The 23,472-nt window shown below is 41.6% G+C and overlaps 1 protein-coding gene across 1 annotated transcript in view; it reads right to left on the bottom strand.

The window, feature by feature from the left end:
- Positions 1-22,926, bottom strand: part of fgf11a (fibroblast growth factor 11a) — a 107,143-nt gene extending 84,217 nt beyond the window's left edge. The window contains exon 1 of the mRNA XM_086285155.1: positions 21,668-22,926. Coding sequence (XP_086141281.1) covers positions 21,668-21,860 — 193 coding nt within the window. The 5' untranslated portion in view covers positions 21,861-22,926. The remainder of the gene's footprint in view (positions 1-21,667) is intronic.
- Between the last annotated feature and the right edge of the window lie 546 nt (positions 22,927-23,472).

Genomic DNA, 23,472 nt, shown 5'->3' with positions numbered 1-23,472 from the left:
TTTATTTATTTTATTTCATAGCATATAACCCCTTTGAAAATATGCTGTAGTAGACAACAAACTCCAGAAAATCATGAATCAATGTGTGGAAATTATCTATGCAAAGGCTGAGGCTGAAGTTACAGAGGTTTTAGTGAAGACATAGCCAGTCATTTTGCAGTTTGGCACATTTGGCTCAGTCTGTGAGAGCTGAAATGTTGTAGTTATTGAACAGCAGAAATTATTTTACTTTATTTACCTGCTTGAAACATGCTTGTCTTTGAATATTTTGTAAAGAATTGCCCACACATGTTCGTAATGTGGCTTGCATGAATGTAATTTGCACAGTGAAAATAATTTCCGGGACTTTAAATTCTGAGGGGCAGTAACTTTGGCTTCTATTAGCATGATTGAGCCAATCGTGATCTTGATTAAATGAGCCAATAGAATTACAGTAAGATCCCTGCGTTTATATCAATCCCATAAATCACCGATTGCAAGGCGAGAATTCCATGTGACGCAAAATTCGAGACACTCGCTGTCATCCAATTAAATCGCTGTAACTGGGCAGAAAACTGGTGTTGTGTTTTGATGAGAAACAGCTCTGAGGCATTGTGGGAAATGGAGTTATTCAGGGAATGAGACATAACCGCAAATTTTTAAGTTTTGGAATGAAAGCTCAATTCATGCTACTGTTTTTCAAACGTGAAGCGTGACTTTGGTCTTTGTGGCTGCTCCAGTTAATTTGCGTTATGTGCTGTCGAGTGAATGGGTGTTTGGAGCTTTGTGTTTGCATCATTTCGCAAAATGTGCCTACCTGCGCTCTTAATAGTTTGCTGTTTAGCTGCGTTTGTTGGTCGTAGAAATGGTTTGTATGAGCTTTTAGCTGAGATCTTGTCATTTCTGGGGCTAACGCACAGGCGTCAGAGCCTGGAAAACCAAATGTTCCCACTCCTGCCCTCAGTCACAGCAGTGTTGGGGTTCAAGAGAAATCAAATTGTTTTAACTAGCTTACTAAACCTGTAGAGGTGCCATGTTTTGGATCATTCTGTCTTAACTTAAAGCTTTCAGTTATTAGCCCATTAACACAGGAATGAGTAATGGTCCGTATGAAGCTGAATTTCTTGGATTAAGACTTTCTTTTTCTACTTCTACCTCTGATGGCAGAGCAGCCAGCACAGTGTGTAGGTTAAGCAGCAGTATATGAAAAAGGACCTGTGTGTGTGTGTGTGTGTGCTCAAAGGTTCAAGTAGATTTGGCGTGAACAAACACTCCCTCTTTGTCAGGGTGGTTTTTTTTATTTTATCTCCAGGTCCAAACAGAAATGTCTTCATTTCGCAGCTCTTCAAAGTTAAAGCCCTCCAAAAAGTCTCTAGTTCAACGAGAGCTGACAAAAAGTCAATACCCTCCATCAGCCTCCACCTTTGTAAGAATAATCGCACCTACTGCACCCAGACATGACAAGCAGCTACTAAAATAGACCTTTCTGTCCAATTCATGCTCAACGAAGCAATACTCAGAAAAGCACAGCACAAGAAAAATCCCTCCATCTGAATTCTGATCACATTAAAAACACAACTATCATCGTTTCTCTTTCGGCTGGACCTCTGACCTGTGGGATCCCACTTACATCTCTCTTTATCTCTCCTTCCTCCTCCTCCTCCTCATCCACTCTCTCCATATCCTCAGCTAGAGGTCAAACTTCAGTCTGTCCTCGTCTGCTCTAATCACACCATCTCCCATCTCAATTTTAGTCTAAGAGAGAGCAAGAGGAAGCAGCGGATGCTTCACTTCATAGCCCACATTCCTGTTTTTTTAAAAACAGCATTTGCACAGTTTTATAGTAAAATCAGCGGCTTCCTCATTTCACACTTAGAAAAACAGCAAATGTTTGTGTCGATGCGCCTGCCAGGAACTCTGAGGAAGCTGTACTGATAGTGTAATTCGCATGGATCACACTTATTTTATGGTAGCATATATGGACAGAGACACAGCCTTCTGTGAGACAGCCCTGTGTGCAGTCGGGCCCTGGTGTTTCCCTTCCTTCATTCAGCCCAACATTGTGTTCATGTTTGCTGATTTCAGCTGTTCATGTTATTTACACATATTCTGAATTTAAATTGTTTTCTCTGTGTTGCCAGTGCATGCAATAAACCGGCAGACAGCTTTGTCCATCTGCTACATGCAATCTTTGTGGTCATTACCCTGTTGCGGTTTCTAATGAATACAGATGGGTAGTTTCCCCTGTTTAAAATTCTGGCTCCATAGTAAACTGGTCAATCATTTCTCCAACTGGAGAAAGGAGCTGTGCTAACAAATCACATACAAGCAAGCATGTGACCCTGGAGAATACATTTTTCCAAGCTATTAGGAAACTGTACCGCTGGGGATTAACCCACATTCTATGTTTATGGTTATTTATTTTTATTTAAGAAATTGTCTTGTGTCCAATCACTTCTTCTCACTTGTCTATGTCCTCATGCAAATTTGTGTCAAATAGGAGAATCATCCAGCATCACCGCCTTGGATCTCTTGCACCCAAGATGACGAGAACCCCCATTTGTCAGGAAATGGCTCGAGGTAAATGACAGAGAAGGAGCCAACACAAGAGAACTACTCTAAGAAAATATAATTTATTAAACATGAACTAACATAAAGATCAAAGAAGGTTGACGTAAGGTGAAAGGAAGGAGCGACCAGAGAACATCTGAGAAACGTTCTGTAGTTTTGTACGCCCCTGTGAGCTTCCTTACATCTGTCAGCCAATCATCTGCCAGATTAGGCAAAGATCTCCTCCATGACAGTGGGAGGGGCATCTAACTCTGGCACTAGAATTGCCGTGGTAACTTATGCTGAACATATAACAAGCTGTGGACCAGGTTGTGTTCAGAGTCATGGAAAAAATCTTTTATAAAAAGCACCAAAGTGACACTAAAAGATCACAGAACACATTATACATGAAACCTGTGGGGCTGATACACCCAGATGGCCCCATGCAGTCGCATTAAAGAAGCACAAACTGTAAGCACAAAGGAATTTACATGAATTCTGTTTCAGGAATTTAGATAATGCAAGAATAAGTTTTATCTCTGGTTTCTTCCTGATAGGTTTGTTTTGTGTAAAAGAAGAGTCAAGTGTCAGTCCTAGTGTCAGACATGTTTAAGGCTCTGTGCACTGAGCCTGAAGCAGAAATCGTAGCTTAACGGAAAAGGGTTTTTTTCTGCCATGATAGCCATTATCTTTGTTTGAGATCTTAGGTTTTGTTGAACCAGGTATCACAAAGAAAACCTGTCGGACACACGATACACCGCTCAGCTACGCTCTCTGCATTTTGTTAGAAGTACAAAACTTAGCCAAACACAGCAAAGTAACAACAGCACCTACCGGCATCTGAAAGGTGTAGTGGCAGAGAGCTATACAAATACAATTTTAAAAAGTCAAATAAAGTTCATTTTCACTTGGATTATAGTTGTACAAGAACTTATGTGTAGTAAGCTGGAGCACTTTTTTGAGAATTGATCGTTTGAGAGGTCTTCCAACCCTAATCACAAGGTCTTTTTTCAGTTTTGTTTTTTCAATTAGAATCAACCAAGAAACGTCCTTGCACTCAAGAGAAAGCATATAAGACGCTGGCATAGCCTTATGTGAATGGGTAGAGTTGGTACACAACACTGGAATTTCCTCAGCTCTGCATTAGGCACTTGGCATTAGCTTGTTAGTCTGTCATAAACATACAAGCCTACATATGTGAAATACCTCAGCCTGTATGAATGTGCAATGAACCTACAACTGATTGCAGATCTGCAATAAGGTGTGTTGAAATGATGAGGTTACATTTAAGAGAAGACGGACATAAATTTGTGATGAAAAAGGGGTTAAATAAGTTATAAGTTATGTAAGTATTCAATGCTTCACCACCTATGCCTGCATGAAAACATGGGTTAACTTATTAGTTATTAAAGACGTGATTGATGTTCTAGAGATTTGAGTCATTATGGAAGAAAACATCATGAGTCTAAATCTGCATTGTGACCTTACTGAATGTCAGCACCCGACACTCCCATCATTTACCACTTCAGCATGTCTAATGAAACTCAAATGGTTTAAAAATAATGATGATAAATATCTTTGAATGGCTGTCTTCATGGCGCAAAGGCCTTGGGTGGCTTACACCATATGGCGTCCACATATGTGGACATCACATTTTGGGTTTTTAGACCAAAATTCTCAATTTTGCTCTACAAGCACCTGATATCCACTTATGAGGACATTATACTGCTACTGTTCTATCAAAATTTTAAACGAATATCCTCATATGTAGCTCTCGTTTTTCTTGGAAACAAAAATTAGGTAAAAAAAAAAACAAATCTGTAATTCTTTGTTTTTACATTCAATATGCCCAAATATCAAAGGGAAATTAAAAATGCATGCCATGGAAGAGTTCGGGTCTTAGGAGGTTAAGGATTAAAAACAGCTAGGTACCCTGGCTGCCTTTCATAAACACATAACCACACATAACAGTAGCAGCTCATTGAGCTGGGTATAATTTTCATTTCTATATCTGTATACAAATTTAGAACAGGTAAATATTTTAACCATATCAATGACGGAATCAGACTAAAGCAGACTGCGTTAGCTTTTTTGCGTAAAGATTCTTTAAGTAACTCCTAAATAAGTCAAACCTGACTTGAACTGTGACTGCACAAACACTTCTGGTCCTATAGAAGTCTAATGGGGAAAAAGGGTCCTGACCTCAGTAAATACTTTGCTGATGAGTTTTGGGCCCATTCACTTGCTTTTGGTCATACAGAATAAAACATCAAGTCAATCCATCCATTTTCTTCTGCTTCTTCAACTAAGTTTTATTTAAATACCACCAGATCACAACAATAGTCACCTGTTCAAGCTTTATATTGCAAGGTAAAGACCCTACAATAACACAGAGAAAACCCCAACAATCAAACAACCCCCTAACAGCAAGCACTTGGTGACAGTGGGGAAAGGCAAACTCCCTTTTAACAGGAAGTAACCTACAGCAGAACCAGCTTCAGGAAGGGGCAGGCATCTGTAGTGACTGGTTGGGGGGGAAGGGAAGGAGAGACCTTCTCTATTTTACTGTGTAGTTCACAGTTTTTTTTACTGTTTTTCTAGAATATCATTAAATTTACATAAATAAACTGTGATTTTACATGTCAAATGTAAAATAACATAAAATCACTGTAAATGTAATAAAACATATTTTCTTATTTTTTAAATATATTTTTATACATATGCATAGTTACATTGTTAACTGTGAACTGTTAAATTCAAATGTAATACTATGGAAAAATATATAAAATGATCAAAAATTAATGAGAACAATTAATAATTAAAGGAGTATTTGAATGATAATTTTGCTGAAAATTTTATGTCATCTTGGTCTGTTTCAATAATTCAGAGGTAATAAGTGAAAATATAATTAATATGAATAAAAACGTAAAAAAAAAAAAAACATTAAACATTGCACGGCCACGCTGTGCTAATTATATATTTTAAAAAATAAATGTAGAGGTAGGAACTGCAACATTCCTGAACAGAAATAGGCCTCTGCACCTGGGGCGAGGGCACGGTCATGAAAACAATGTGACATGCCATTGGATGTTGGGACACATAACGAAATGACGCTAAACATTGGCCAATGAATTTGAACTAACAACCACAAGGTTGCGGGTATGGCTTTTGGAAAGCGCGGTGGAAGAGAGAGGTTGGTGAAAGATCATCCACTCAGTGCTGCAAGGCAAGTATGTCAAACTCAGATTAGTAGAATTAAGTTAGTATTGCTTGACCACTATGGGTCGTAGTTTACTGAGACGGTAAAAGGCATGGAATCCCTAGCTATGAAAGCAAAGCACATCGTCTGTCAGTATCCGGTCTTTAAGTGATGACGTGACAAATCCTGCTTCCGGGCCCAAAGTAGTCTCGTTTAATATGGCTTTACTGTTTTTAACATGTTTAATGTTTTGTATTTTCTTCTATTTATTCTCAAAAAGCCCCTAAAAACTTTTATTACTGCTAATCATTTTAAAGCTCAGTTTTTAAAACTGTACGATGTAACCAGTGTTGGTCAAGTTACTTGAAAAAAGTAATCAGTAACTAATTACCGATTACTTCCCCAAAAAAGTAATCCCGTTAGTTTACTGATTACTTATTTTCAAAAGTAATTAATTACTTAGTTACTTAGTTACTTTTTAAAAATACGATTTACAACCTGAATAGGTGATAAAGCAATAGATCTTTCAGCCCAATTCTACTTTTTCTGCATAATTCATCATACAAAATGTAATCAAATGGAAAAGTCTCTTTTTGTCATGGTCCTGGGTAATTTTGACCCAGAGTTTTGTGTTTCTTTGAAGTCATTTTTGTGCCTCGTGTTTATTCTGATTTTGTATTAGTTTAGGGTTGAACCTGAAGTTTGGTGTGTATTCAGCCCTACCTGTGTCTGTCCTTGGTGCTCTGTTCATGTCCCCGTGTCGTGTTGTAAATCAGTCTGTGTTCCCTGCTTTACTTTGAAGGCTCGTGCCCTAGATTTCCTGTTCTATTCTGAAGGTCTGTGTCTGTTGTCATTGTGTTCAGCTTGTGTCCTCCAGTCATCATGTGTATTCAGATCAGCTGTTCTTCCCTCCTGTGTGCGATTACCCGATTACCTTGTGTGTGTGTGTGTGTGTGTGTGTGTGTGTGTGTCGGTCTTTGTTCGTTGTCGGCTCGTCTGTGTTTCTTGGTATCTTGTTCCTTAGTCTGCGTCTCTCTGCTCCGCTCTCAGTTTTGTAGATTTCAGGTTTGCTCTTTAGTTTCTCCCAGTTTAGGTTTGTCATTACTCATGCTTCATTGCCTGTTTTTGCCACTGCCACCGTGTAAATAAACTTCACTCGTATCATCAGTTGCTGCATTTTGGGTCCTCCTTTTCCTCCACTCCACACGGCTCACTCCGCCAGCCGTGACACTTTTTAAAAATTGTTTTATTAGTTTTAACCTTTTAACTTTATGCATCAAGCAAAAATTTAATTATATGCGCCATTCTCTGACTGGAAGAAATTTGTTTAACATTTAAACCTATTTTCTGCACATTCCAGCACATAAAATAAAATATTTTTTTGTGTTTACACTCAGTCTTTCAAATAGATGCAAGTAAAACACAGCTGAAAATAAATAACATCAAAGACTAGCGATCCTGTTGCTCTATTTTCACCTGTAAAGCAGGAGTGGGTTAGGCGGAGGTTTACCCTGGTGCAGGTGTGCCGCGGTCAGTTGAAGAATCCGCGAGTTTCTCTGTGAGTTTCCCATTACGCCGTTGCGCACTCGGTGCTTGCTTGGAAGTTTAGGGGGTTTTTTTTCGCTGTAAAAAGAAGTTTTCTTCCCACGCACAACGGACGCTAATGTTTTGTCACTTTTTATGGAATCAAACTCAAAATAAAGTCAGTACTTCCACGGTTTAAACGCTGCACGCTCATACTGTCTCCTGCACTCGATATATGATCCATTGTTGATCTGCACACAGCTGTTGTCACGAACGTCGCACTCGCTTACGTCACTGTCATGAGACATTCTCGCAAAAAAATCACGGTTTTCGTAACGCAGTAACGCAGCGTTCCTGCAGGAAAGTAATGGTAATCTAATTACCATTTTTGCAATAGTATTTCCTTACTTTACTCGTTACCTGAAAAAAGTAATCAGATTACAAGTAACGCGTTACTGCCCATCTCTGGATGTAACTACAGCTCATGCAGCACTATATGAATGACTAACCTCATATTGTGGATGGATTCTCTCAGTTGTTCTCCTGGCTGAAGTTTGGTCTGTTTACAGCATCCTGCCATGCGATTACATTTGTCGCTGACCATTGAGAATCCTCATGTTAACTATTGAGTGGAAAAAAGTTTGCGTGTTTATATTATGCTAACATAGCTGTGTCACTAGCGGTCACGTAGCACATCATTATATACCAGCTAGCCAAACTTCAGTAACCCTACAAACGTCACTGCTGTTTAGTTTTCTGTCTTCATTTATGTCGGAAGTGATAGCAGAGCTGTACGTTTTAATTTGTTTCCAAAATCCCTCAGTCAGGACATGCTATATTGTATTTATGTATGATGGAAGGTAGCGAGCTAACTTCCTGCTAATTTCTAACTCCGTTAAATGTCATAAATTCCGTTTTCATGGATGCCTGGATGTTAAACGTAATTGTTACACCTGGTAAAGCAGCCACACTGATCATTTTATCACAGATGAAAGAATTTAGACAGTTTTCAACTCTCAGTGATGCCGCAGTGATTGTTTGACTTATGGACCTGCAGCGGAGTTTGAGCCCAGACAAGGCTAATGATGTCAGACTTAAAGACCGGATAAGGTGCAGTTAGTGTACAGCTAGACCAGCCGCTGTCTTGCTGGCTAGCAGAGTTGTGTAAACACAGCAGTTGCAACGCCAATAGTTTCTACACCGCTAATACCCGTTAGGCGGCCCGCGACGACAGTTGCCACTGATGCATTTGTCTTAATGTTAAGTATGCAAATTAAGAACTAATAACCGAGCTGTTCCACTCAAGCAACACATCTGCACTCCTGTAGAGAGCTTGTGCTCGCCAAGATGTGCTGCATGATGAAGTAAGAGAAATAGTAAATAGAAGTAGCCCACTGTGCTAGCTTTGCCCTGTAAGATGTAAAGGATAAGCTAAGTATTTCCTTTTATTTTGTGAAAAGGAAGTAGGCTAAAGCAGCTGAGGCAAATTATTAGACTACATATAAACGTACATTGCATACATGTATTTGGATTTTGGCATTTCACAGTTTCAAAACGGGTTTTTCCAAACAAACATTTGATGTTATTGTAGCTGCAAGCATCTTGTATGCTAATTAGCAAAGAACCAGTTTCAGTTTGATTTCAATTACACCACTTCAGAACAAATCTCAAGGACCATGACTTATAATAATAATTATGATATAATCACTTGGCTTCGGTGCACCATTCGGTGACCACTGATTTAGATGCTTAAAACATAGTTGGTGTAAGAGTGCTAATTATTGCAGCTTATACACACAAAAATTCAACCATATAGTGTAGCATTTATTCGTGTCCAATTTACACCTTAAAAAATTTGGTTGCAGATTCTTATGCCAATTCATCTTTGCTAAAAATTGAGAGATGACATTTTTGTGATATTTCTGCTTGGTTTAAGGACAATAACAGAGCAGGCTGATCAAAGATCTACAAATTGAAATTTTTCATTTGACTTATAAGATTTTAATGCTCAGTGCAGACTTAATAAATGGTGAAGAGGACCTTCTATCACTCTCGATCCGTCTCTGCCCATTTCTGATGAATGACAACCTAATTGCATGATGGATAATTTAATGGCACAGGGAAAGCCCCGGGATTAGAAGAAATTCTCCTCTCGATTCTATGCAAACTCTCATGTTAAGGCAAGCATTTCCACCATACATTAACCGCACACACACGTATGGCTGCGTGTGTCCATACGTGATGTGTGCAGTGGCTTGGGAAGGTTGCACTTTGGCTTGCCTCCAGCTTTCCAGATTGATGGCACATTAAAGTGAAGGGCACGTTATGCACCTGTGCTTGTGTACCGCTGGGGAACAACACACAGGTAGACAGGATGCCGCAATCAGCAAGATGACTCACACACACACAAACACATGCATATACATATGAATTATGTGTGTGACATATAAAAGAAATTAACAGAAAATCCTTTACATAAGAAACGTGTGTGCTGTAGGTTCCAGTTTAAGATTTACACAGTATTAAAACTACAGACCTGCCTAAAGAGGGTGATACAGTGTAGACTGCAGCTCTTTTATCACCTGTGTGTATGTGTATGTGTGTGTGTGTGTGTGTGTGTGTGTGTGTGTGTGTGTGTGTGTGTGTGTGTGTGTGTGTGTGTACTGCAAATGTAAACTGCAAGTCTGTCTATGCAATTTGCCACATTTCTTTCCAAAACAAGTACAGTAGTGTTTGTGTTACTGTGCACACATTGTGTGCGTATCCGTTGGAGAGTTGTCTGAAAAGCTGTACCTGTTCAATGTCTGTACACTAACACAATCAATTATGATTATATAAGGAAGACATTTGCCTCTGCTGCCTCTCTATAGACACTCGTAAGAGGCGTAATGCAGGATTATTCGTGCAGTGACTTGGAAACAGCACTGTAAATACAGTACAGGACAAGTGGTAAATATCTGTGGGGGTCCTGGGATTTGGTCCTGCGTGTGCTTGTGTCTCCCTGTGTTTGTGGCTGAATACGTTTCTCTTCACTGCAAAATACAAATATATTGGAAGCAGCCCTGTTTATCATACAGTATGCTGCCATATAGCCGCTCTTGCTCAGACATCAATAAAAGGGACACTTGATTCAGTATTACACTTCCATGAGGAATTTAGTTAAAATTGGAATGAAAGCAGCAGTAGTCCACTTGCCACACTGAGTTCTTTGGATGGATCATATGCCAGAAGCTCTGGATCTTGTAATTTAGGTTAATATCATTCATAGCAGTCTTAGAAGCCCCTGGCTGTTAAAGTCCAAACCCAGCTCATTGGGCAGGTTTTCTGTTATAAATTTACTTTGAATGACTTGTGCAAGCTGAAGTTTATGGACTGGAAACTAGATCACACTTTGGTTGGTATATAGTAGATTGCAAAAGTCTTGAACCACACTCTTTATATTTTTCTAGGAAAACAGGAGGTAGGTGCAGGGATTTGTTGAAAAACATGCTAACCTATAATAAAAAAGGTAAAAAAAAACTAAAAAAACTAAAAAAAAACCTGAACAACACAGCTTGAACTCTTCTAGACAGGTTTTCTTGTAATTTTTTTAAGTGGTGTTCAATAATAGTTCTCCAGGCTTCTTAAAGGGTATTCAAAGCTCTTCTTTTCTTTCATTCTTTGTCAAGATAATCCCACACTGCTTTATTAATGTTGATGTCCAGGCTCTCAGTGATCAATGGTATGTTTTCCTCTTCAGGTATGCTTTAACTGGCAGCGTGTTTGGGATTGTCATGCTAATAAATGAAGCTATTCAAGCCCTGTGTCAGGTCTTTGCTGGATCTTTTGTCCTATTTCTTAAAGACACGACTTTCTATGCTGTTCATGTGCCGCAGATAGTTCTTAGGCCTGCCACTTCTTCTTTTGTCCTTCACTTAACCAGTTTCTCAAATTTTGTAGGGACATTAGCCAATTAGCAAAACATGCTAAACTACTAGCAGATTAGCATGTTTTGCTAATCTGCTAAGAGCTCTTTAAGAATCATCTTGTTGGTAGTGGTATTTTTTTGTTGTTGATTCAATTAAAGGAAAATCGAACAAATTATATTTTTATGACAGGTTATTAGTAACAAAGTGCCCAAAAAAATAATTTAAAATTATTTGTTGTCAGTGCAACACAACACTGGTTCGTCCTTTTAGTTATTCCTCTGAAAATGATCATGTGCAAGGACTGGACTGATATAAGTGAAAAGAAATGTCCAAAGAAAAACTCTAAAAGACCTTCAGAAAGCCTGGAGATCTACTTCTAATGACCAGTTATAGAAGAAAACATAACAAGTCTAACCCCATGTTAGCAACATTTTAAAAGAATTATATAAAGAAGCTATAAAGAAAAGGGTTGCTCGTGTGTGCTGTGTGCTGATCTGCCACGGGCCAGAGCTAGGGTTGCCAACTCCCTGAAAAATAAATAAGGGGCACCTCGTGGCCAGGGCCGGGCAACCCAGTTGTCTTCACCCTTCCCAGTGTGGTAGCTCTTTTTTTTGTGTGTGAAATTATTTTTTAACCATTTGACTTGAATTTGATTTAAGCAGATGCATATTCTTTGTGATATGACCATATGGGAAACAAATGATCATTTAGCCATTTATTTTTAGCTCAAAATGACAACATTAACACAGTAAAACAGGTCTCTTTCTTAAACAGAAGCCTGTCATGCTTAGCTTTTGAGGATATAAGTAAATCTTTCTTTAAAAGAACTCTGTCCTGCTTAACTTAAAATTATATAAATTAATAGAAAACAATAGAACAAAATCATTCTTGTAACTGTGCACATTTAGTGCATTTAGTACAACTGGCTTCAGTTGAGGTATTATTTCAGCTTTTCTAAAGCTAATCAGGTTTGTAAACCCACTTGTTCCCATGATTACGCATCATAACTCATCATCATTATTCATCTATGTATTACTTTTATGTATTAGTGATCTATTTGTTGTAATCATCCATCCTTGCAGTTGTTTATTACACAAAATAAGTTATATTATCACACTTCTGGCCACATAGCGCTGATATTCACCGCACATGCCCATATTAACCTTAACCAGAGGGTTTAAACAACAAACCAGTGTTTACATACCATATCTGCTTCTGCCGTGGCCTGGTGGACAAGAAATTGGTTAAGGGTTCCCCGAGCTTTCACGCCCCTCATGTTCTTCATGTGCCCACCACTAGAAGCATGCCTATGGAAAAAGTGCGCCGGCACACAGTGCAGTGCGCTTTAAAGGTGTTATGGTGTATTTTCCCAGCCAGGTGTTTCCCTTTTCCCATTCCTCCCAGTACTTTTGCAGCCTATTTTTCTTTCTCTGAGCGAACAAACATTGCTGCTCTAATGCTGGGCTTACACTGTGCGATTTTTGGCCCATTTTGAGCCGATTTTTGAGTCGTGCGACCGATTTGGTGATCGGCCCGATTTTGGCCTTCATCGTGCATCGTGTAGTATACGTGGGGTAACGAGAAGCGATTAACACCTCGAGCAGCTCCCGATCATCAATCGCTCGTGAGCCGCTCACACTGCTCACGCGCAAACACGTAAACGTCGGTGAAAAAGACGGCGCAGCACGGCAGTGCAGCGTGTGATCTGGACACAAGTGATGGAGGCACAACTTGTAGAACTTTGGAAAGCTCATCTGAGCCTTTTCGATGTGGCATCACAAAATTATCACGACCACAACAACCGTGAAAATAGTTGGATCTACACTGCTGCTCATTCACAGCTGCCTGATAATGTTTTTCATTAGCAATTTAGCAAAGTTGATGGTGGTGGTGTGTCTGTGTGAGTGAAAGACAGAGAGAGAGAGAGCGACAGATTTTCTGTTATAACCTTCATGTTATGGAGGCACAGTGTGAGCACTCAGGTCGCATCAGAGCATCGGGCCGTATAGTGTGAGACCTGCATCGTGACCTACCAACTTCTAACCCCTGCGAGTCAATCGTGCAGTTTGAGCAGGAGCTGAATAACGCGACTGAAAAAATCGCACAGTGTTTGCCCAGCTTTAGGTGTACTGTCGTCCGAGACTTGCACCGCAGTGTCGGCGTTTGTTTCCCTGTTGGCCATGCTTCTTGTTGTGGTCATCTGTTGTCTTCCGGTATTTTCTCCGTAAGCGACCTTTCCTCGACCAATGAGATGAGCGGTAATCTGAATTGTCATACTCGAATTGTCATAAGTGTGCTGTCAGCTCATTGGTCACAAAGCAGGAGAGGGGCTGGGAATTATGCTTTCCAACAAAGCGTTAATTCCATTAACATTTATAGACTACTTTTGATTCTCACTGTATTACGGGACAAAGTGCGTCCCTTATTAGCTCAATACGGGACGTGTGCTTTTGTTTCTAAATACGGGACGATTCCGTATTTTAAGGGACGGTTGGCAACCCTAGCCAGAGCACCTGTCAGTAAATCCTACACCACCACCCTGTGATCAGAGTAAATTAACACGTAATCAGATACAGACGCAAGCAGAAAAGCATGCACACAGAGACTTTTCCCATAAGGCCAGCTTATCTTTGCACATCACTCGACAGCACTTTTGATGTGGTGCGTATGTGTTAGAATGAGAGGTTTATACACACAAACACACACAGAGAGAGTAAGAAAGGGAGATAAAAATGGCATCTGATTTCATGAGTTTTCTTTTGGAGAGCCTCACTTCGGTCAGGGACACTGTGTGGTGGAGCTGAAAGAGAGATCAGACTCCGAACGCGTGACCACGACATGTACGTGCGTGTGTGTTGTGTGCTTATGTGGATCTCCCTGCACTGCTGTGTGTCATCATGTTAGACAGAAGGGTCTCGTGCCGCTTGATTGTTGCTGCAGTCGTACGTCTGTCTGTGTTCCCTGTACCCCTAAACTGTCATCGCCATGTGATGCACGTTTCGCCCGGCTCCGCACAGAGACCATGCGGCAAATTGATTGCATATCAAATGCAAATGATGGCTTCGCTGCCCTCAGCATGTTAATATAATGGGTTAAACTACAAGCATTGATTAAAGGGACAGTCTTCCTGTAGGGGTTTGTGACATTGAGAAAGGCGATGTTGGGTTGGTGGTGATGGTGGTAGCGTTGGCTTGACGTTATTTGTTATTTGTTACTCGGGCTCTCAAGATGGTAAATCACAGTGTCTGATGCCAAAGCAGGATGTTGAGTATTAGGATTGATGAACTCAAACGTCTTCCCATGCACACACAAACACTGAGTTTCAGTTGTGTGTGATACGATCTCAACTGGAGGTCATTTGAAGAGCAACGTCTTCAGATCTGAAACTCATCGTGGCACTCGTTGCCCTGCTCTAATTACACTTTGACGCACTCAGTGCCTCGCTGTGCCGTGTCGTGCCAACAAAATGCCATACAAGCAGCTCGCTTTATTCCTACTAGGGTAGGAACTACTAGACTTCATAAACCAAACGTGTCCCAATCAGCGCTCACCCACAGTTCAGACAGATGCCAGATAAAATACAACACACACACACACAGATACGGGCACTTCCACCAGAAATATTCGATTTTGTTTGATAATGATGATTGATGCTGATCCAAAAAAACTCTGCAGCAAAAACAAACGCCGGTTGTCTCCATAAATCAATTGTTTGGGAGGGGCGGGACTGAAAGCCCACATTGATCATCACACAGGGCAAATGTTAGCATCTCTGAATCATTTATTCTGGGCCCCATTTCATACACAACATCTGCCGCACTGGCAAAGACGGAGAGCAGAACCGGTTATAAAACAATGGATGTAATCAGCTACTAATGCACTGCATGAAGCATGTGGTAGTAGTAGTTTGGCTGACAGCAGATTGAAGGCTGGTTATCTCTAACTAACTGTCAGTAACAGAGAAACTGAAAATAAAAATGTGGTACACAAAAAGTGCTTTACGATGGCTCCTGTGAACTCGCACCACATGAAAAGCTGAATCAGAGATTTTTCTGGTAACAATGTCTCCATTAAATCCATCCATCCATTTTTCTTTAACATGCAATTAATTCAAGTGATATCAGAGTGTGTTTTTGGGACCCTTGAAAGAGCTACAAATATTTGAAGTGTTGTCTTTTAAACTCCTGTCTATAGTTGCATTTTAATAAACATGGGCCATTTTCTAATGTTGGGTAAGGACTGTGGTTTTAACCCTTTCACGCATAGTTGTCACTACAGTGGACAGCTATTCAAAGGCTGTTTTCTCCTATTTGTGTCAGTGTTGATGGTGCACTTGCACATAAACCATTACATTGGGCAATGATCTGTCACTCCATATCCTGCCACCCACTGGTCGTTTAATGTTACTATAGATGTATGACGTGTTTCATTGTAATTATTGTTATTTAACCCTTTCATGCATGAAATTCTGATTGTTGTTGTCATAATTGATGCATTAAAGGGTTAATTAAATAGACATGTTGTCTTTCCAGTCACTTTATCTGTAATGCCCAATAACATTGCAGTTAAAATCCAGTTTACAACCTTGTAAAAACAACATTTTTGGTCTTTGTGGATAATAAGTTTGTTTTCTGATAGTGATAAATGCAACCTTGCGGTGGCGCACCAATGTGTGATGTCACAGTGGCAAGGTCTATCACATCCATACAGTCTATGGTGGGTTGAACTTTTCCTAGAATGTATCATCTGCTGAAAATTAGTACACCGGTATAATTTTAGAAGATAAAGCTGGTATAGGGCATGCATCACACCCACTGGTGATCAGTTAACAACTCAACCACATGTTACATCACATGGATTCACAATAACAAGAGTCTCTCTAGTGTCCAGTGAATAAACAAAGAAAGGACCAAAGAAAAGATGATTAGACACAGGAAGACACTGAGAGACGGACAGTTATAAGAAAGCAAGATGTCCTTGAAAAGATAAGTGTATGTGTGTGTGGAGGAAGATCGGGGTGATCAAAGCTATGGGCGAAAAGAGAAAAAAAGAGAGGTGAGATAGAGAGAGAAGGAGAAAGCTGATGGATTGACCAGCAGGAGGAGAGAGGGAGAACGCTGATAAAGAGAGAGACAAACAGAGAGGCAGAGAAAGAAATATAGTCCTCCCTCGTGTGGCCTGTCCAGAGTGTCCGGTCTACGAGGCAGTAAATCGCCCCGGTTCAATGTGTGCTCTCCAAACGCTGCCGCACGTTATTGATAAATCAGTGTGTGTTAATGAGAGGAGCTGATGTGCCCTGATGTATCACGACACAACAATGAGCCTCGGACACACTCACACGCACACACACAGAGTCAGGCTGTGTGTGTGCATGTGTGTGCATGCCCACTATTGTCACACTGTCATTCCTCTTTTGTCTCTGATACAAATGCACGCAGATTTTCTCTCTGTGCTGCACACACACACACACACCAATTTGCCGTTGCTGGATGAACACTTGGCCCCCGTGCTGCAGAAACAACTCCGAGTGTTATTCTATCCTGTTAACAGAAGAGAGGAGGGTTTCCACAGCAGCTCCAGCCGGCAGTCAGAGGACAAGACAAGCTATACTGGTTTCGCTTTGATATCCAATAGGCGGCTTAACATCCTCATTAGATCATATCAACCCTGCTTACACACACAAGCACAAAGCCGGGGTGAAATTATCTCTCTCCTACACACTCTACCTAAATTATCATAAAATCTCATCATTTGTTTGTGTTTGTCCCTGTATGAGTGTGTGGGTTTGTATGTTTGTACTTGAAATTGTGTCTCTGCTCAGGGTGGTTTGTGTGTGTGTAAGTGTGTGTGTTTGTGTGGGGCAAGATGACCTTGTTATAAGCTGAGTGGGCTGTAGTGCTGGGGCATCATTAGTATGGTTTAGGTGAGGGTTAGAGGGTGTGTGTGTGTGTGTGTGTGTGTGGAGGTGCAGGAGTGAGATAGCGGGAGAAATGGGGTGACAGTAGAAGAGGGAAGGTAAGGGGGAGATGTATGTGGGTCGGGCCAGGACACACAAACACACGTCACTCCGGCCGTCACTACAGCACAGGTACAAAGCGAATGTTTGAGGACACATACGTGCGCACGCACACACAATTGTTTCAGAGTACACCTCCTCCTCTCCTGCAATAGCCTCAAATGGTCTTCAACAAAGGGAACCTGAAGTATCCAGTCACAATGTAGTGACGTACTAGCAGAGAGCGGTTGACACACGATAGCGTAAACACGCACGCTTACAGGCATACGGAAAGACTGAGGTGCACGTTTGAGGTGTCTGTGGAGAGTCCCTGACACACTGGTCTGTAAATACGGTGGGCAGATTGTTAAACTGGCACACAGCAGCTCATCTGTGCTGACTCATGCCACACAACTCTCTAGATTTGAAGTTTTCCATCGGTTAATGTATTCAAAATGGCACTACAAGATTACATAATTAAATGAGCTCTGGTAGGCTGAATAAATCATTTCACTAATGCTTTCTGCTTACTTATAGGATATGGCATTTTGTGTGCTTCGTCAAAGGATTGAATCCCCACCTAAATTTGCACCAAGCTGTGTAATCTCCTTTGGGGTTCCCTGGAAAAGACCTGCAGCACATCATAAGTGGTATCAAAACTACCAACCTTTCCACATTTTTCTCCAATAGGTTGTATCAGAACATTCAACAATAACTCAAGCTGTGTAACATTCGCTATAGAGTAGGAAGCAAAGATAGATTAACTTCCAGGTTCTTAAAGGTAAAGTCAATGTAGAAGCACTTTAACCCTGCAATCTCTTCAATAACCAGCAGACTAGTAATATTGGCTTTATTTTTAAACACACAACAAGACCCATCAAACATTTTAGACTTCCTGGGACTAAAAAGGTCCAGTTACTTCAGATGGAAACAAGTAAGGATGACAGAGACCGATTTTTAATGAACAATGGCAAAAACAAGGGAAAAAAGCAGCACAGATCACTTTGCAAGTGGTCTGATGTTACAACGTTGGCTCGGAGTTAAAGATTCACTGCTGCTTTCTGGTGAGTTGTGGACTAACGTGTAACTTGAGTGAGTTAATGGTGCTCTGGGGTTGATCAGTGTTTCTCTACCTGCCTTGGGGATACTTGCACATGTGCACCTTATTCATAAGTTCATGTGTTTAGCTTCTTCTTTTTTTTACTGTGAAAGCTCTCGTGTTGTAATATGTCTGTAGTTAAATCTGGGCTGAATTTTAATTTAACAGTCTCAGAGTTAAAAGAAACCAATAAAAGGTAACCAGAGCCAAAGGAGCTCATGTCAGATAACAGCGACCAATGAAAATACATGACTATTCAACAGACTGTAAGCCACAGCATGCAGAATAAGCCAAAAGAAGTCAAATGAAGCCCATGGAAACAATGGAAGGCATTTGGAAGCAAAGTGAAGGTAAGCTGTAAGCAAGCTGGTCTGAAGTGATGCCAGGAGGAGGAAGAAGAGGAGGAGGTAGAGGCCACAGCTCGAGAATATTCCAGTTGTTTATTCCTGGCCAGGGGTCAACTGTAGCCTCGGGTAAATCTCTGAGAGGGAGGGAGAAACTCACACACGATGAGGATTCAAACTCGCACTCACCAGCTAGCATACACACAGACACACGGGGGGTCCATGACACATGCACACATGATGAAGATATCTTGTCACACGCGGTGCTCATCACAGGCTTCTGTAGATCATAACTTGAAATGGAGAAGCTGGTAATGTGTCTCAAACCACAGCCTCCATACGTGCCCGTGATTACGATAATAAATCCACAGGAGTGTGAGAAGCAGTGAAGCCAGCAGGATGTAAATGGCTTTAAACAATGGGAATGGTAGCGCACGTGGCCTTTTCCCAAGGAGCTGGCACTGCCACGGCCTGTCCAACATATTTTACAACCATAATTATAATATAGAGAGCAGCTGCCTCTATGGCAGATGCTGCTTCACACGCCAGAGGTTTCCCTACGTAATTATCACAAAGAACTCGGCATACCGCTAATAAATATCACACAGGTGCACAGGAACATGCATACTTTGCACAGAGTAGCAATAAAGGACAGCGGAGGGCAAGTAGACGGGAAAAGGCAATGTCCAAACTGGTCAGTCGACTATCACATCCGGTCACACACCTGTTCAGATTGTCAAAACTTTTATTAATAATGTGAAACATAATAATGACAGCAGAATGTTGATATTCCTCAATGTAGTTCCCAATCATCTGAGTTCAATTAGATGCTTAAAAAATATAAGAAAGACAAATAATTAAATATACAATTAAGTTTTATGATCCCCAAATCCCTAATCTATGGAAGCCCATTTCTGCCACTAAAAAAAAAGTATCTATAACTCAAAATTTCAAGTTATTTTCTTGAAATTTTGACTTACTTTTCTCAAAATTTCGAGTTAATAACTCAAAATTTTGAGTTAGCACTGCCAATCAGTAATTACGTGAATGATGTCATTTCCTTATTACCCGGAAGCTGAAGCCCTCAGCTGCAAATACTACAGCTAAGCTATCAGTATTAGAGCCAGTCATGAAAGCACAAATTGCTGATTATCTTCAGCGTGGCTTCACAAGTGATGAAATCCTTGTGTTATTAGCTGAATTAAATGGCGTTACTATCAGCAAACGTACTCTCGAAAGCACCAATTTGTTGTGATCCGGTTTTGAGGGGGCATTCCATGTAGATTACTGACTGGCAGAGCTAACTCAAATTTTCAAGTTACTTTTCTCAAAACGAAAAGTAACTTGAAATTTTGAGTTAATAAGTCAAAATTTCGAGAAAGATAACTCGAAATTCGAGTTATCGATACGTTTTTAATTCCATACTAATCTGATGGTAGGGTTAAATCTGAAAAAAAAAAATCAAGGCACAAATATAATAAAATGACATACCTGAAAAATGATGTGCTTCATCTATTTTGGTTTTTTCCCCTGTCTCTAAAGCATATATGGCTAGCTCTAACCTCAGAGTTACACCTATTCCTAATCCTTTGTTAATTCAGTGAGGCTCAAGGCTCAAGTAAGTCAGTCGACCAGTTGACCAGTGTTGCCACCTTAGCGACTTTTTTTCTAAAAAGTGACTAGCAACAAATCTGGCGACTTTTTCTGGTGTTATTGGAGACTTATTTAGGACGACTTTTTGATGTGAAAGCGCGTATCACTCTTACAGTCAACAAGCGGCGGGTACTGCCGTGGGCACCTTGCCTGTGCCAAAGCGCTATCAGGGCAGGAGATGTTCACACCAATGCATCCAAACTGCAAATGAATCGCGCACTGACTGTAACACAGTCAGTTCTTCTTTTGCTGTTATGTGGATCACAAGGTTTAAAACTACTTATAAACACACACAAAGTAACTCTACCAGAGCGCCTATTTCGGGTCACTTCTGCCAGTCCAAGCCCGGATAAAGGAGCAGGGTTGGAATTGTGACATTAAAAAAACAATAACTGCTAAAAGAAATTTTATTTGTAGTTCTAAATAAATTCTAAGTGCATTTAGGACATTTTTTACTCACTTTATGTCTCTTCCACGATGTCATTTCTGTCTCCAACAACATAGGTTACAATTACATTAGCATGACCAATTATGCAAATTAGGTGATGACGTCATTTAGTGACTTCTAGCGACTTTTAGGACAGCCAATAGCGATTTTCCTTACTGAGGAGTTGGCAACACTGCCAGTGACCAAGTCCACTCCACTTGTACGTGTGCCTGTGTTTCACGACCCAGTCCTGCCTCTCTTTATCTAAATTTAGAAAAGTATTTTCTAACAGACCCCAAAGGTTTATATCAGGGGCACAAACCCTCTTGTGCAACTTGTGCAGCAAGGTCACCCTAATCAAACAAATCAACTGTTTAGTTCAGTGTGAAAAAAAAAACTTGCAAACAAGACATGTTAGTCCAAAGTGTGTTTAACCTGTTTTGAAGGAAGCACAGGGAGAGTAATGGCTGTCAGAATTACAAATGAGAGACCTCTTGACATTTTTACTTCCCAGTAAATCACTGCATGCATGGGCCACATTTACCGTAGGCTTGCAGATTACCAGAGTGTGTGTGCGTGTCTGTGTTAGTGTATGAGTGTGAATGTGTCCACATGCACCCTGACAAAGTCATCACTAAAGTCACAGCACAGGTTGGCTGATGCCTGTGGTGAGTGTTACAGAGCTGAGTGTATTAGCTGGAATTTACTCTGTCCATTTCCTGTACGAGCCCTGTTACAAAAAACACAGGACATGTTGGGTACAGCTACCAGGAAGATGGGCTGGAATGTTTCCCAGATTCAGATTAAGTCCTGAACTCTGAAATTACAGGCTTTACAGCTGAGGATTAATCTGTCGTCTGGCAAGGCAACTAAAATTCAGTTATCCAGCAAACAGAGCAAAGAAAAAGAGGGGATTGGGTGGGGGTTACAGAGGGGAAGTGCCAAACTGGAAAAGGGGATTTGAATGAGGAAGGCCTTTACAAACTCACCTGGTCTTTTCTCCATTTTTCTCCCTCGACTGCCACATAATCGAACTTTTGATATTAATATGAGGATTTGCTTCTGGCAAAGTGACTTGTTGCTCTTCGGGCAGGGCTTTCGCTTGCTGGCGATCTGCCGGTTTGCCTGGGGGTCCTTGACCTCCCTGCGCTGGCGGATGAGGGAACTGGCAAGAGCGGCCATCTTCCCAGTGCTGACCCAGCTGCCCCCTCACCAGCCTCTGGCGGCTCGGTGGCACCCAGGTGTCGGGGGGTACCGTGGGCCACCCCCCTGCCCACTCACCCAGGGCGACGGAGCACCACTGAGGGAGGGGTGCAGAGCGGAGGAGGGGGCTTCCTAGGACGAATCAACTGGGAGGGAACAGAAAAAGAAGGAGAGGAAGGGAGGAAGAGTTGGAGGTGGAGGAAAGAGAAGGGTGGATCCTTTAAAAGCCCTCCCAAGTCTGACAACCACTGCTCACGGAGGTTTGGATGAGTGGTCGTTTGCCTTTATATGTCCTTCTGGGATTTGTGCGTTGTGGTTGGGAGACCGATTCAAGTAAAGCTTTCACATGTCACTCTACCTCTGCCAGGACGAGTCATGTTGTTATCCACCCAAATTCCAGTGCAGTGTAGCCGCTATCCCTCTGACACCTCTGTCCCAGTCTAAGAGTACTCCAAGCACAAATGAAGTTTGTCTCAAAACGGGACTCGTCGCATTATAAAACCAGAACCATTAAAAAACGATGAAATTTAGTCCTCTTCACCTGCTCAGTCCCAAAAATAAGAAGCCTGATGCTGTTCACTGGGACAAAAAAGGGGTCCACACATTAACTCTCCAAAATGACAGGAGTATCACTGTTGGGACAGCCTGTGACTCCCGTCCTTTCTTTGCCTTCACCTGTAAAAATTCTCCACCTCGAACACAGTCAGAGCAAGAGAAGTAGAGGAAGAAGTAGTGACTGTCCGACCTGAGGTATCAGCTCTGCAAGCTGATGAAGGGATGCGGCTTCTGCTGAACGGAGCGCGGCTTGTTTCCTCAGCATCTTTCAGGCTCCCCTGGAATCCCCGTCGCGTTCACCCGCGCCCTGAGAGAAGACAGGGAAAAAGACGGAGACTTGACAAATCCAGCATTTCCCAGAGATAGAGGTGACATTCATGAACGAGAGAGCGCGGGGACAGAGAGACAGACAGCGACACAGAGGGGGGGAGAGAGAGAGAGAGAGGGAGGGAAAGAAAGAGAGGGAGGGAGTGCAGTGAGTCTATCTATCCCTCCTGTCGGATCAGGCTCACCAACTCTAACAGCAGCGCACTACACCACAGCAGAGCGGAGCGCTGTGTCCTTCAGAAACTCATGCCACTTCACAGCGGGGGGGAAGAGAGATGAATGAATAGAGGGAGACAGAGAGAGACGGTGGGAGGGAGAGGTGATGAGGAGAAGGGAGTGACAGAGGAAGGGGGGGTGTGCAAGCAGGTAGCTCTGCCTTACGGTGGGTGCTGTGTTGCCGGTGCGCGTGCAAAAGTGTCTACTGGTGGGTGACAGCAGTGTGGTGTGGTTCTGCCGAGTCCACCTGCACAGTCCACGTCCGTGTGAGAGGAAAGTCTGTGTCTCCGGTATAAGGCTTCTCTCAGCCCGATTGCACACGTGCAAGGGAGTGAATATGGGAGATGGGTGTGTGTGCATGTGTATACACTGTGAAGGTGTACGGGTGCGAGGGTGTGTGACACAGATGACCAGCATGTCGTGTAAGTGTGAGTGTGCATGTGTGACTCGCTTTCCGGCATGTTCCCGTTCACAGTGCATTCACCGAGCGTGT

The sequence above is a fragment of the Aulonocara sp. 'chitande type north' Nkhata Bay genome, linkage group LG3 (genome assembly GCF_057382095.1).
Source record: "Aulonocara sp. 'chitande type north' Nkhata Bay isolate Kocher_YH1m ecotype deep benthic linkage group LG3, A_spYH_male_GT1.1, whole genome shotgun sequence".
In the NCBI taxonomy this organism is placed as follows: Eukaryota; Metazoa; Chordata; class Actinopteri; order Cichliformes; family Cichlidae; genus Aulonocara; species Aulonocara sp. 'chitande type north' Nkhata Bay.
This window is presented reverse-complemented; position numbering and strand designations above follow the sequence as displayed.